The sequence below is a fragment of the Mastomys coucha genome, unplaced genomic scaffold, assembly GCF_008632895.1.
Source record: "Mastomys coucha isolate ucsf_1 unplaced genomic scaffold, UCSF_Mcou_1 pScaffold20, whole genome shotgun sequence".
Lineage (NCBI taxonomy): Eukaryota > Metazoa > Chordata > Mammalia > Rodentia > Muridae > Mastomys > Mastomys coucha.
The window spans coordinates 101,716,823-101,731,442 of record NW_022196903.1 but is presented as its reverse complement, the minus strand read 5'-3'; the positions used below and the strand labels follow the sequence as shown (position 1 = coordinate 101,731,442).

At 45.9% G+C, this 14,620-nt stretch overlaps 1 protein-coding gene across 20 annotated transcripts in view; it reads right to left on the bottom strand.

Moving 5' to 3' along the window:
* Itpr1 (inositol 1,4,5-trisphosphate receptor type 1) overlaps window positions 1-14,620 on the bottom strand; it is a 335,636-nt gene that overhangs the window by 66,789 nt on the left and 254,227 nt on the right. For all 20 annotated transcript variants that reach the window (XM_031382803.1, XM_031382806.1, XM_031382804.1 and 17 more), the window contains 4 exons: window positions 11,226-11,406; window positions 8,787-9,040; window positions 3,177-3,377; window positions 1,550-1,660 (listed from right to left, as the gene is read on the bottom strand). In XM_031382803.1, the coding sequence (XP_031238663.1) occupies window positions 1,550-1,660; window positions 3,177-3,377; window positions 8,787-9,040; window positions 11,226-11,406 (747 nt within the window). The remainder of the gene's footprint in view (window positions 1-1,549; window positions 1,661-3,176; window positions 3,378-8,786; window positions 9,041-11,225; window positions 11,407-14,620) is intronic.

Below are 14,620 nucleotides of genomic sequence, written 5' to 3'. Positions count from 1 at the left end.
AATGTCCATGTGTCCACACCTGGCAGTCCCAGGTCTGCAATTTATATTCTTCTTTGTAGATAGGCCTCAAAAGTTTGTATTTTCTTTCTAGGGTTTAGAAATTGAGATCAGTTTTCCTCCCCATTTTTGGTCAATAGAAGTTCAGTCCATTTACTGTGCTCTCCATCTTTCTAGCATAATTCTCAGATGGCTAAATTTATTGAAAAAGCACTTGAAATGCCAACCAGGAACACATGCATGTCTCAGTCTATTTCAGATACTCATCATGTACTTTCTGATAAATGGTAGCCATACGAGAGCTTGACTGATATTCAAGTCAAGTATAAAGTATTTATCAGAAGGAAAAAAAAAGTGCTAAAAAATTCCCTTTAAACCATATGTTCAAATCAACCATGCATTTGGACTCTCAGTTCTAAACACTAAAGGCAAAATAAAATTAACCATGCTGTTCCTGGAGAAGTCTGTGTTAACATCTTCCAAAGGCCTTGCCTTCTTCTGTCATCTTTTATGCAGTCAATACAGATGAGCTTTTCAGCTGACCTTAGTAATTCAAGGCTATTTCCCAGTCATGATAAAGCCCTTACTGCTGCCTCTGGGTATAAGAGAGAGCACAGATCTCAACATGTCCTAACGTGGGAACAGCAGAAGAGGAAATGTGCTTAGAGATGCTAACATGTTTCCAAACAGCATCCCACACCAGGGTGGGTTGCAAGGTCAATTCTCCAACTGGATTTATTATTATTATTATTTTTTAATCCTTGGCAATCTCTGGAACTCCCCTCACCCCTAACACACACACACACACACACACACACACACACACACACGCCCTAGGACAAGGGCAAGAGATTGGGGCAGCACACACAGACCCTCAAGAATGGTCTGTCAGCTAGTAAACCCTATAGAGTAAGCGCCTTAAAGCCATCATTTAACTCCATAAAGCTGTTTCCACAGGGCATCAAATGCTAGGGTTGCTCCAGGGTTGGCAGCTGTGGTCTCCCACTTGTGACAATCTGAAGAACTCAACAGAGGACTGGAGGCACATTTTTATTTTAAGCTAACGTTATCAGCCACCCTTCTGCACAGCCAATGACAGAACGGGAAAAGGTGTCCCTTAACTAAGTAAAAATTGATTGATTTATTTATTATTTTTGAGTAACTGGAAGGGCTCAGTTGGACGGTTCTTCTTCAGGCCCCTTCCCCCAAAGGCAGTAAGATCAGAAACCATAGAGAAATGGCCTTTCTCGTCCCCTTCAAACCCCAGTAGATTTCAGAGTTGAAGCTTTTTATTCTTTCTGAACTTGCTTCTCAGTTTTGGTGACAAGCTCTTCACTCTAGGTGACCTGAGAAGCTGATACTCCCGAGGCCCTTCTTTGGGAAGAGTGAGGATCTGCATTTAAGGTCAGAATGTACAGTGTGGGTCATTTGATCAGTTAAACAGAATGTCTTTGGTATTCAGTTTCACAATACCAACTGTGTCACATGCCAGGCAAAGCGTACACTGACTTTTCCCAAAGGCTGCCTCCTTTAGCTCTCAGTTTCCACTTGCCTTCAGTTCTAACACGAGGTCCATCCGCTTCTTTCCCAGAGGGTTGATATCGTTGAGGATGAGGGCTGTGATGATGTCGATGCCATTGGACTCGTGGGTGGCGATGCAGTTCTGTGTAAACAGGCACACACACAGGCATTTACACAAACGCTGGCCATAAATCAGACGTCAAAGGCTAACAGGCTAAACTGCTATTTCAACACAATGCTTACCACTCCCAGTAATGTCGTTTGGGGAGAGTGCAATTTTCCGTGAGAAAGTGGTAAAAATAAAAGACAGATGAAGATCTCTAGTTTCAGAATTAACAGTAAACAGTAGGAAAGTCCCCATACACCCTAACTGATAAATTGGCTGAGTCTAATCCAAATAGTGCAGTGCAATCGGCTTTGTTCTTATAGGAAAATTTGGTGTGTGACTGATACCGGGATCTGAGCCCCCTCTCCCCTTTAAAATTGTGTTCCGTTCTGTCTACACCACTCATCTTGTGAATTTGGTACTTCTGCTTAAGGCTTAAGCTTGGGGAGCAAGCTTTTGGCTCAGTCTGGATGGTATCAAAATGCAACGGTTTCCTCCAATTAGGATCCTTGACTGCAGCACAAGCTACCCTAGCCTGTTCCTTTCAATAAGCTTTGGTGTAGCAGGAAAATAAACTGGAGGTAGCAAGAAAACTCACACACATATCTCCAGAATCCCTGGATTTCTCTTTTTTTCTTATAACTAGACCTATACCATCTCCTTCCAGGAGAAGGAAGTGGATCTACCAAAAAAATGCCTTCACACTTAGACTACCGTTTTTCACAGATAGATGGTAAGTTATCTACTTTAAGCTGCTTTCCTTGGGGTACAGGTCCCGCCTCCCCTAACTAACTTTGCACCTCATACTTTTCCAGCCTATGGAGTAGAGAACCAACCATTTCAAGCCTTCACCCGCCAGCTCTCCAGCCAGGAAAGAGCTACCGTCTGGAGCTAAAAATCAGTCATTCTAGCCTTGAAGTGCAAACTCATAGAATCTTCCAGATGCCATATGAAAGCAAACTCATAGAATCTTCCAGATGCCATATGAAAGCAAGGATTCTGCTTAAGGAAAAAAAAAAAGATGTTGGGTTCTATTCCACAATGACACTTCTTGTGAGGTTGGGCAAGGCTAGCCGGTCTTTCCTTTCCCAGAAGACCATGGTGTTAAATCTCAACTACAAATGTTCTCCTCTGAGTCCACGCATTTTCACAGGAAGCAGGTGTTTTCTACTTAGCTGGGCTTTGAGGAGTTTCAAGGAATCACTTTTTGACCTTTTCTAGTGTTTAGAATAGGTTACTCTTCTCAGGTGCTACTTTCACTGTAACTTTCTTACTTACCCCTAAAAGTCAGTTACAATTGGACATTTAAACCAAATCAATCTAGACTGAGCCAGAGGACAAGGTCAACCTCACGTATTCACTGGGTCAAGGTCGAGTTCTGGATTATGAAAAAGCAGCTTGGAAACTTCTCCACTGCTGGAGAAAGAGCTCCTGTCTTAGGAGCTCCTTAAGATTGGCAAGCAGGTGGTTTATGTCCTCAGGTTGTCCTCTGTTAAACCTTTCCAAATAATAAATACATCTTGCTCCCATCCCAGAGTACAAACGGATTTACCTGGTTCTCATGGCAAGGCCCTTGACAGTACTCAGTCAGACTCTCCAGGGTTTGGTTGATGAGTGCTACATTCTTTTCGTTTATGTACAGTCCGAGGAGACCAAGGCCCCCAGTTGTGCTCCCACAGATACAGTCCAGAAACTGCAGTGTCTCACACACCAAATTGTAGTTGGTCTTATTATTTTGGCAACGAAGGAAATTCTGCAATGGGGCGTGTAAGAACAAAGTGGAAATAAAGAGGAAAAAAAGGTCATCTGATTCTGCTGCTCTGATTGTCTCTAGGCTGTAGGCTGGTGTCCTGGTATCAGGACTATGACCAGCTGCTATGAGGACAGGTGCAATATGGGCTACAAGAGTCTTGATGGCCCAGGGATGGTCAAGCAGTGCTCTTGCTCGATGGCTACCATACTGGCTTTTTCTCCAGTATGTCTATATGAGGTTCAGGGAAGGAGCAATTCTCTTGAAAAAAATCCATTTCAGGTTCTTTTGGTATGAATTTTCATTTTTTCCATTTACTCCTTTAACAAAATTAATCTGGGTACCGATGTATATGTGGTGGGTGTGTTTACGTGTGTGTATGCATGAAGGCTTCCAGGTGTACGTGATCATGTATATCTGCATGGAGGCCAGTAGTCAATGCTAGGCATCTTCCTCCATTGCTCTCCACTTTATTGATTGAGCAGTGTCTTTTACTGAACCTGAGGTTCATCAGCTTGGCCAGGCTGGCTGAACAGTGAGCATCAGGGACCATCGAGTGCTGGGTTTACAGGCATGCACTGCAATGCCCAGCCTTTTACATGAGTGGTAGAGATCTGAACTCTCGTCTTTAGTTGCGTAACAAGCCATTTACCAATGGATCCCTCTCCCCAACCTCTCTGCTTACCTTTTCCCTTACCCTTGTGTATCATCTTTTTATTGGGTGGTTAGAGGGTTGTATGTGCTGAACACAAGACTAGTACAGACACCACAAAGTGAGATGTTAGAGTCTGGCTTAACAGCTTGGAGGTTAGCTCACAGGGAGAGAGCTTGCCTAGCACTCACAATGTCCATGGTTCCATCACTGGTACTGAAAAAATTGCCGTACTTTACACACACACACACACACACACACACACACACACACACGCACACAGAGTTTGGCTGTAGCTCATGACCATTTCTCTTACTAAAGTATGGGGTGAGAGTAGGTATGTGGGGGGGGGGTAGGGGTGTGGGGGTGTGGGGTGTGGGGGTGTGTATTCATGCATATGTGTCTGACTGTATTCTCCAATAGAAACAAAACAAGATCCTTCCTCAACAAGATAAAGAAAGCAACATCTAGGTGGTCTAGCAAAGCTGGGTATTCTGCTAAAGAGGCACTTGTCTGAGAGTCTTGTAGTAAGAAAGAAAATCAACGACAATATTAGTTATCTCAGAGTTAGAAAGTGGGCAATGTTTACTGTAGAAATTGGGAAGTAAAAATGATAACATCAACAGAAATGTACCGTGGACATGAGCTTTGATGTGATTCCACTTCTGTTCACAGAGTATTTACTGGACACTCATGATAGCACTGTTTACAGCAGCAGAGAAATGGAAACGACCCAAATCCCCACCGACTGGGGAATAGCTAAAAAATACAATCTACCCATAATATTCCATATTATCAGTTGGAGTCCTTGAGTAGGTCCTGGCACACCAACGTGGAAAGGGCTCTAAGTTATACTGTAGGTTACAAAAAAGTAGTTTTATGAATCATACAGATTACGGTGTAATTTAAATTTGTGCCAAATGTTTCTAAATAGAGTAAGGAGGGAGACAGTTCTCTGTGGACAGACGAGATATAACTCTTTCATTTGAATACTTCCTGTCACTAGAAAAGCGAGGAAGAAGGTTTATTTATGCTTGTCATGACAGCTGAAGCACCGTGAAAGAACGGGTTGAAAGCGGGTAAGTTGGCAGACTGCTAACTCATCAGGATGCATGCCTAGCTCCCCAGTTTCACCTCAGCCCTCTTCACTCAATAATGAGGGTCCAGGTTCTGGAAGAGGACAGAGGAAGCACAGACTACTCATTGTCCTACCCTGTGGGCTTTCTTGAGGTAAGTGAGTAGTTTTTCAGGGCTACAGGTAGGCAGCGAAGGGTCTCACTCACTCACACACACAGTCCCTTGCTGTGACTACCAAAGGAAGGTGCAACCTGTCTAAAGGCCTGGCGGGGCCCCCAACACACAGGGTTAGAGGGTCCTCAGCCCAGGCATTGAAAGGATCCGGATGCTTAAGAGGCAAATTCCCAGCATCCCTTGCGCAGCCCACCACAGTGACATCACTGTTCCCAGTATGTTCCTCTCTGCTGTGTGAAGTCACTGCCTCCACCACAGTGTTCTCTGGCAGCAGCGATCAACTTCATATTCTCTAAGTACTCTTCACGTTCTTGCCTCTGGGGCTCCACACAGTATTTCCTCTGTCTGACACATTCCTGGCCTCTCCTCCGACTCCTCTTCCTCTAGGATGTAGTAGAAAGTCACTTCGTCCAGGAAATCCTGTCTGCCTCTGAAGCACCCCCATGTTATGGGACAGGAGCCTTATAGGATGCCTTTCTGCTTTCAGTGCAGGTGGGCGGCGTGGGCTCCACACTGGAGAGGTCCCTCGGTACCACTGAAAACATCCCCCAGCTCAGTGCTGCAGGCAGCGTACACAGGACTGGCACTAACTAGCTGCCTTATCAAAACTGATTGCAATAACCTGAATTAAATTGAACATATGGAGAAAAGACAACAAAGAAGGCCATCAGTTTATGTGGCTCCCCAGGGAGGGCCACCTCTCATGGTTTTTGCAGTGTCTAGTTGGAATCTCCCTTGTCCTAAACTCAGCTCTATTTCCTCCTATCGTTGACACAGGCAGACACACATTTCTCACTGAGGGGCCCAGGGAAGCTTTGTCAATTCACCTTTAGCACACAGCACATTGCCTCCTCAGCATGAAGAAACTCTGGTCTTTTCGGGAGGGTGAAGTGGGGGATGGAGATGGGTGAGGAAGGGAAAGGTTTCAGGCCTGTGCTCATGTAGCCTTGGGTCTTTAACCTGGGGATGGGGAAGCTCGGGCTCAGCAAACACTCAAAACCACACTCTGGTGAAAGGGCAGTCCTTCATCAGGTTTTTGACTAAGCAGGCCTTGCTTAAGGCAGTGATGGCCCACTTGGCAAGGCCAAATTCAGTGGCTTTCTCTCCACGGAACATCTACCAACAGGAAAGTCAAGGTTATAAATACGATGCGAAACTGGCAAGAGCCCAGAGACCGCTGCCTCAGAAGGCTGGGGCTTCCTCTGTCTGAGAAGATCTGTGTTTCTTTGCACCAGGGAGCCAACCACCCCTGCCTGGCTGTCATAAGAAAAACTGAGGGTCATTCCTGGGGACCCTGAGTGTCTGTAAGACCCTGGGATGTTCCTGGATCCATTGGTGGAAGGGAGTAGGTTAGAAGCATCTTCTAAGAACTCATCTGATATGTACAAAAGTGCCCCACTATCCCTGCCAAAGGGTGGCATTCTGAGTAGGTATACCCCACTTCCTGTCATTTTCAGAACTAGTGTCTCTCAAATAGAATGCTAGTGGTGCAGGTGACCCCCTGATTTGTGGGGAGCCATACCTCTTCCTTAAAATTGATTTTTAAAACGACCACACCAAGAGATGAGTCTCATTACTGCACTCTCATACATATTTTGAGAGTTTTTTGAAAGATGCTTCTAACCTCCCCGCCTCCCCCAACCAGTGGATCCAGGAACACAGCAGGGCACTGAAGACACTTGAAGTTCCCAGGACTGACCCCTATGCTCTAGAGCTCCTAGCGATGAGGGCTGGGGGAAGAAGGCACTGGGCCTCTCTAGTGTCCACTCTCAGCAGGGCAGTTCTGCTCTGTTCTACTCAGCTTGAGTCCACTTCTGCACAAGATGTCTTCAAATAAAGGATTCTATGGTTAAGAAAAAAGTTGCTTAGAACCACCTAATTGGAAAATCCTCATATACCTTCAAATGTTGCGCTGCTAGGTCTTTTTAAAATATGTGAGTATATCCTGTGTACACATGTGTAGACACACACCACACACAGACACAGACACACACACACACACGCTGCCCTCACCCCCAATTCTCCCTAGAGCAGTTTAAAGACCTCACTAAAAGCCGCTCTCTCCAGGGATCCCAAGGGCGTAAGGTAGAGGAAGAGTTACATGAAAGATAAAGTCTAAGACTATAATTCTGAAGACTTCCAGCAAGAAATTATGAACTTGTGCAGTTAGGGCCCGGCTCTATTTTCCTACTCTAGGAACCTGGGGATGGGGGAGGGGGAAGGAGAAAGGAAGAAGAAAGACAGGGCAAATCCACGAAACCAGAAGCCAGCTCAGAACCTATCTATCAGCACTGTCCCTGTGATGTGCACAGAGTGTTCTACTCAAGTCATCCTTGGGTGTTTAGCCGGGAACTCAGCAAATATTAGCTGTGCGGACCTTTACAGCACTTAGCACGTTGTATTGCAATCTCTGATTGGTCCCAGTCCTCCTGCTCCACACACTCAGGTCTGGGGGATGAGTGAGGTCTGGTCACCACTAGTGCTGCCTCCTGAATATGTGTTCTCCAGTGTGCACAACAGGAACTGCTGCCACCCATTTCTTTTGGGGAGCCTAAAGTTGGTGGTGGTCAGGGACACCCCATGGAAGCACAGTACAGAATACCAGTCCCTATGCTTAGCAGTGCAGAGGGAGCCTTGAGCACAAAGATGCTACCAATGAGCTGTTGGGGCCTAGATTCACACAGATCACTCACTTGTCCCTTAGTCAGTCTCCCTTCTGACCAATGATGCTGTTATAAGGTAGAGGGACAAATGACATCATCATCTTGAGACACAGGAATACCAGCCAGTGAGACAATACCCAGACTCTGGAGCTCTGGGAGAGGAATGCTCTGTTCTGCCTGAACAGAGTCTCATCCAGGGGATCTGGGCCTACAGTGTATGTATGATCTGCCAAACCCTACAATGTCTTTAAATCTCATGTACTTAATATATTTAACAGCCTATTCATCTCTTCAATTATTACCTGAATATCTATTGTTATTGATGGCAAAGAGTAGCAGGCTATAAGACATGCACATAGGTACCTATGCACACTAACTAGATATGGAGTTAATGTCCCTAATGAATGAGGCTGTCTTTGTCTGACCTTGTGGAGACACTGGTGAAGACATGAAAGGACAGATCACCCATTCATATTTTTATTAGTCACCCAGAAAGTCTGTAGTGTTGGATCTTCAATTCAGGCAAGCTGGCCTAAGTGACATGAGTGGAAGCAGGACACCATGGCCCAACCTACCCCACACTCCCACCTGTAGGTGTTGAGGTCTCCAGGGACCTCACCTACAAATGCTGGGGCTTCCTGTGCTTCAGTCAATTACTCGCAGATCTTAGGGTCCCCCAACCTTGGGCTTTCACCTGCCGGTGTCAGGTTCCCCAACCCAGAACCCTCTCCTGTAGGCCCCAGGGCCCCCACAGTCTGGCTTCCCACCTGTGAATATTTACACCCCCTACCCAAGACCCCTCCTTCCTCTTGCAGGTCTCCAGGTCCCCACAGCCCAGTCTCTCACCTGCAGATCTCGGTTGTGGTTTTCACACAGGAGCTGCAGGAAGCGGAGGATAGGCTGCATGATTGTGATGACTGCACTCATCTCTAGGTCATCCTTGGCTTTGTCCGTTGTAGCCTGGGTGCCCTCTCCAGATTGGTAATGGTCATCAGGGTCGGCCTCCCTCCGGAAGGTGGTAAAGGCTTTTCTGGTGGCAGCAGATGCTTCCAGGAGCTGATCCCGGACCTCTTCTGTTATCTGTGTTGTGGGTTCTTTGGCTAAAAGGCAAACTTGTGACAGTCAATACTGCTACACCCTCAGAAGTTCTATTTTCTATATTCTATATGCCAGCCAGAAGCCCAGATTCCTGCATTTGTGAGAGATCAGTACACTTGGCAAAAGCAATCCAGGAAGCCACCATCTCCTCTCAGTCTCTTGATAGGTGGAATGTAAAGCCTAGTCCTGCTAACGCTATAGTGTTTTTGGCATGCCATTGAGGCTTGTGCTATGCTGTAGAGCAAGACCCCTTAGTACAGGCTCTGCTCACCCCATAACCTGTGGCTCTGAGCCTCAGCCTCTTCCTCCATAAAATGTGAGCACATGAGTGACTTCTAGAAGGCTTCTAAGAGGCTTGGTGTAATGCTAATGACAACAGCAATTGACCCCTTGGCATGTGCCAAGGTACCATGAGTAAGCACTTGTGTGTATTATCTTATCTTTTCTGAAGAATAACCCTATGGGACAACTATGACATCATAGGCAGGGGTGGGGGTATGGACTGCATGGGCTCTGATGCTGGCTCAGTGGCATACTACTCTATCTGTGCCTCAGTTTCCTTATCTGTAAAATAGAGATAGCCATTTTATCTAAGTACAGGGTTAACTTGAGGAGTACATAAATTGACAAAGATAGGTAAAGAACTTTGAACAATAGCTGTTTACAGTTCGGATCTAAGAACATCTTTCAAAGGCCCATAGGTGATGGTTTTGCCCCCCCCCCCCACCTTTAGTGGTATGGGAACGGATAGAACCTTCAAGAGGTGGGGCTTGGTGGGAGGTCATAGGTTAGTAGGAGGGGTGTGTCCTTAACGAGGTCCGTTCTGGTTTCTTCTGATTCTCTGCCATGGGTGAATAGTTTTGCCCTCTTCTATCTGCTCTAGGAGGTATGTGCTGCTCCAAGGTGGGTCCCAGAGCAACCAGACTGCAACCTCAATTACTCCGAGCTTAGACAGAAATGCTCTGGCCCGACATTTATGACATTTATATGTCTCAGGTATTTATTATTGCAGAAAGATGGCTAGCGTACACCTGGTTCATATTCAGCCCTCAGCAGGACTTGGTAGGTTTATTTCTCCCGCCCCCTTTTTTTACCCCCTCTACACTAGTGGTTCTCAAACTGTAGTGAAAGTGGTGATTTTTTTTTTTTTTTTTTTGTCCCTAACTTTCCCCAGCAGCTAAGTGGAAATGCCTGGAGACATTTTTGGTTGGGCATACGTGTGTGTGAATGGCATCTGACAAGCTAAAGGTCACAAATATTGCTCAACATCCTATAGCCTCGGCAAGGAACATTCTCCAAATGTCAACAGTTACTTGATTGACAAATCTAGTACTAACCTTGAGAAGTTGAGTTCAGAGTGGTTAATTAATTTGCTCAGGGCTGTCTGACTCCTAAACTCAGCCCTTCACCCCAAGCACTTTTCTTTTTGTTTTGAAAAGAGATTATAGAGGAAAAGTTTGCAGTTTGGAAACTAAAGTCACCTGACACGGACAGACAAGACTTCTAAAAGTACACTATTTTCTCAATGTTCTCTTACAATAATCAGAAAAACACAGCAAAAACAAGCAAGCAAACAAACAAAAACCATGGGTCTTAATTTGGATTGCCAACTTGATGAGATGTAGTGTTGGCATGGAAACACAACTTGAAGCTTGTCTGTGCGGGAGTTTCTTGATGAGGTTAACTGATGTATGAAGAACAACCCCGAACGTGAGTGGCACCATTTTACCGGCTGCTGCTGAGAACTGAATGAAAAGGAGCCGAGCATCCATTCATCACACTCTGCTTGCAGACTGTGGATGCAATGTGACCAGTTGCTTCACATCCCTGCCACCAGGCCTTCCTTCTGTGAGAACTATGACCTAAGGGTGTGCTCTGCAATAAGCCTGGTCTGTCTTAGGTCGTTTGTGTCTCAGGTCCTTTGCCACAGAAATAAGAAAATTATCGAATGTAATTCATACTAATTAGAACTGTGCATACATAAGGATATTTATGAATTTATTAAGCAGGAAGACCTTCCGAGGTGGCAGGGCTTTGGCCACTTGAAAGGATGACATAACCAGAGTGGTAGCTTTCTTCTAAAGGCCCTGTTCAGAAGGTATGTTAGAACCTGGAAGTCATGAAAAGCATGCAGCATAACACAGGGCTGCTCTGCAAGCTCCAGTCCAATGGACCAAAGCATATTACCTTTCTTCCGAGATGGGGCATCCCTGTCCACTTCATCATCTTTCTTTTTGTTTCCCAAGTCACTGGTGTTCACTGTCACCGTTGCCTTGATTTCCTGCTGGGCCACCTTCATTCGATCGTAAAAGACCTTGAAGAACTTCTCTGATTTCTTATCTTCTGTCAGCCGGCAGAAAAATGAGTGCTGTCATGGAGAAGAAGAGATTCTCAACACCAAGGAAAGCCCATGAGATGGTCGCAATTAAGATCCCCACATTAAATGGAAATCCTGGGCAGGCCATAAGCTTTGCAAATGATCGACCATTCCACATATTCGTTCCCGGGAGTTTAAGACTTGAGCTTTTCAACATGGAGAACTTCAAAGAAGCAGCTGAGCTTGGAGAAGCACCCCTCTGCCCTCACTGTGATTCAGCTAGGAAGAACCTCTCTCCTCTCATATCAACGGACAATGAATGTAATAACTCCACAAACGACAAAAATGGAAAATGGTTGTAGTGATTATTCTAGGGAGGTCGTTTGTCTTCTCCATGCTCCTGTGCACATCCCTACGAATAGAATGGAAATATGCTGTCTACTCCACAGGGAATGTTCATAGGTAAACGTGACCTATCTACAAGCCAGGCTGAGGTTTGAGAGCCAAAAGTGCTCAGGAAGGTGTAGGATCATAGGACAGGAGCTTAGCTAAGAGTGACAGTGGGCGGAGCAAACTTAAATGCTTCGAGAAAAAAAGTAATTTTTAAATAAGGCCTTGCACCATAGCTAGGAGTGGTTAGATGATGTTCGGAATTACCAGGTAGTTTTCCTGTAGGATGTGCATTTGTTTTTGGCCCCACTGCAAGCAATAGTGTATACTGTTGATGTGAAAACACAATATGGTGTCTCTACTTCATTTACGAGTGTTCGCTTTCACCCCCTTGCAAGAACCACACTGTTGTGAGTTATTTACATAAAAATACAATACGGTCATTTCCAAAGGAATGAGATGAAGCTTCAGACAATATAATTCCTTCTCTCAGGAGATCAGTTTCGTACCTGATTCTGGCAAGATGGAAGTTCCTACAGGGACGGCCTAGGCTTCCAATGCTGGAAAGAACTATAACCCCCCCTTGCAGCTCTGCAACACCCCCTAATTCCTCTAGCTCTTATGTGTGTATCTCCCAACTTAGTAACCTGCCCCACAGAGCCACGTTTTCCATCTACTGATAAACCCCAGCATCTGTCCAACAACTGCTTATGTTATACTTTCTTGTTCATGTCCTTTCTTCTTGCTCATGGATCTTGACTTCTGGGCCTGACCACACAGGCTCTGCCGCTCCTTTGCATACCCTCTATTCTGACCTTTCCCTTGCAATCACTCCTTGCCCATCTCTATCTTCTTGACTGTGTGGTCACTAAGGCTTCTAAGACCATGACTCTTCAACTGACTTTACACCTGGAGTCCCCACCACTGCCCTTTATTGCCTTTTACTTTCTTTATGGCTTCTTCCCATTTCATCCACTCGCCCACCTACTACTGTGCACCTGTCATGAGCTGGGCACTGTGTCAAGTATGATGAGAAAACCAGGAAAGAACACAGGGGTCTGAATCCCCATTCAACATGAAACCGACAGCGTGGTGAGAAGACGGCACAGTGAGTCGGCACTCACCCTAGCGATCTTACTCACTCCTTCTTTCATCCCTAGGAAAAAGACCAGAGAGTCTTGTGGCAAACGGCTCTGTGGCAGCCACTCAATGCCACCACTTGGGTCTTGACACAGCTAGGCCCTCCTCATCTTTTTTGTCTCCCCACTCAGGTGACTTCCTGCCTTGATGAAGGCATTCCCAAACGAAGTCCAGGTCAACTGCTTCTCGTCAAATGCCCAGTTCTCTTCTCACAAGAGCAAGATGCTGTGGCTCTCACTGCTGTGTTTACTGTCCAGCTGCTCACTGCCTTGTGCAGAAGTGTAAGCTCTATGAAGGCAAATGTCTCAACCCTGTGACCGACAGCCGCCTCCATAGCACTTTGATCAGGCTCAGCATATGGCAGGCATTCCATAGTCATTTGACAGCAAATCGATAAGAAGCTAATGTTTTACATCTCCTTTTGACTAGCTCCCCTCAATGAGATCCTTCTTACATTCAGCGAACTTGATGAAAATAAATGGCCATCAAATAAATGAATTGTGGAGCAACTGCTTAAATATCAGAAACCAACTTTTAATGGTTCCCCTCAAACCATTACACAGCTACAAATAAAACCAAACACAACCACAAATAAAATAACCCATAAGAAGATGGGGAACCAAACCCCAGTTCCAAGTCCCCAGACCGGCCTTCCTGGGGCCACAGGCCACAAAACAGCTTCTCACACCCAGGGGTCACAGGAGAGACTGCTTGCTTAAGGGACACGGCTGCGGTTCACTTGAAGGCAGATCCTCAGGATAACCCGCACAGTTGACATCCCAGCATGGGGCGACTTTAAAAGTATTTGGGGGGGACAATCTGATCATTTGAGAAAACAAAGTACTGTGGTTAAGAAAATAGATAAATAAATGGAGCCTGTCATCTGTCTCCCCCAACAGGGAGAGGTGGCACACAGCTAGCTAGTCTCCTGCAAGACACAGGGCTCACTCAGTGTTCAGGGGGGTAAGGGGAGGGTAAGCCCAGCTGATGTCAGCTGACACCTCCAGGGTAAGGGAGGCTCTCCTGAAATGAGAGAAGGGCAGAGACTTCTGTCTATGTGTCTGCAACTAGCCACTGTTTATTTTGCATTATTTATACCTTGGTCAGCTCCTCGAGGACATGGAGCAGAAGGTCCTTTAGGAAGAGAGCAAGGAGGAGGTGGTAGTGACTGCAGAAGATGAGAGAGCTGCGTGTGTGCCCCCTCCCCAATTGTTTGAGTTCTATATTTTTCTCATCAAAAGTTGAAGGTAACGGGTGTCTCAAGGGAGGGTCTTCATAGAGAAGGCACTGGTCTCAGTCCCACCTCTCTCTACCCAAGCGAAAGGGCTGCCACTGCCCATGGAGTGCACAGAGCATGCCCACTGCTGGGCTTTAGCTTCACTATGGAGGGTCACCATAGAAAATACGTCTCTGGTGCCTTACTCTCTTCATCTGTAAAAGGAGTACAGTGGTAGTACTTCCTGGGGAACCTGAAGGCCCACAGAGATGACTTAGAGCCACCCTCACAGTAGGTCCAGGTCACTGACTTCCTACTAGGTGTCGGGAGGAAATCCTTTGTGCAGCAGCATCTTAACCAAGTGCCTGCTGATTGTAAATTCTCAGGACCCTAAAAAATATGACAGGTTAAATACTTAGCATACCTTGGACACTGCCACTAATTAAGAAGAAGGTCACCCGGGGCAGGGACACAAACTTGTAGGTGCACTGATGTAGGGGCACAATGGAGCACAGGCTT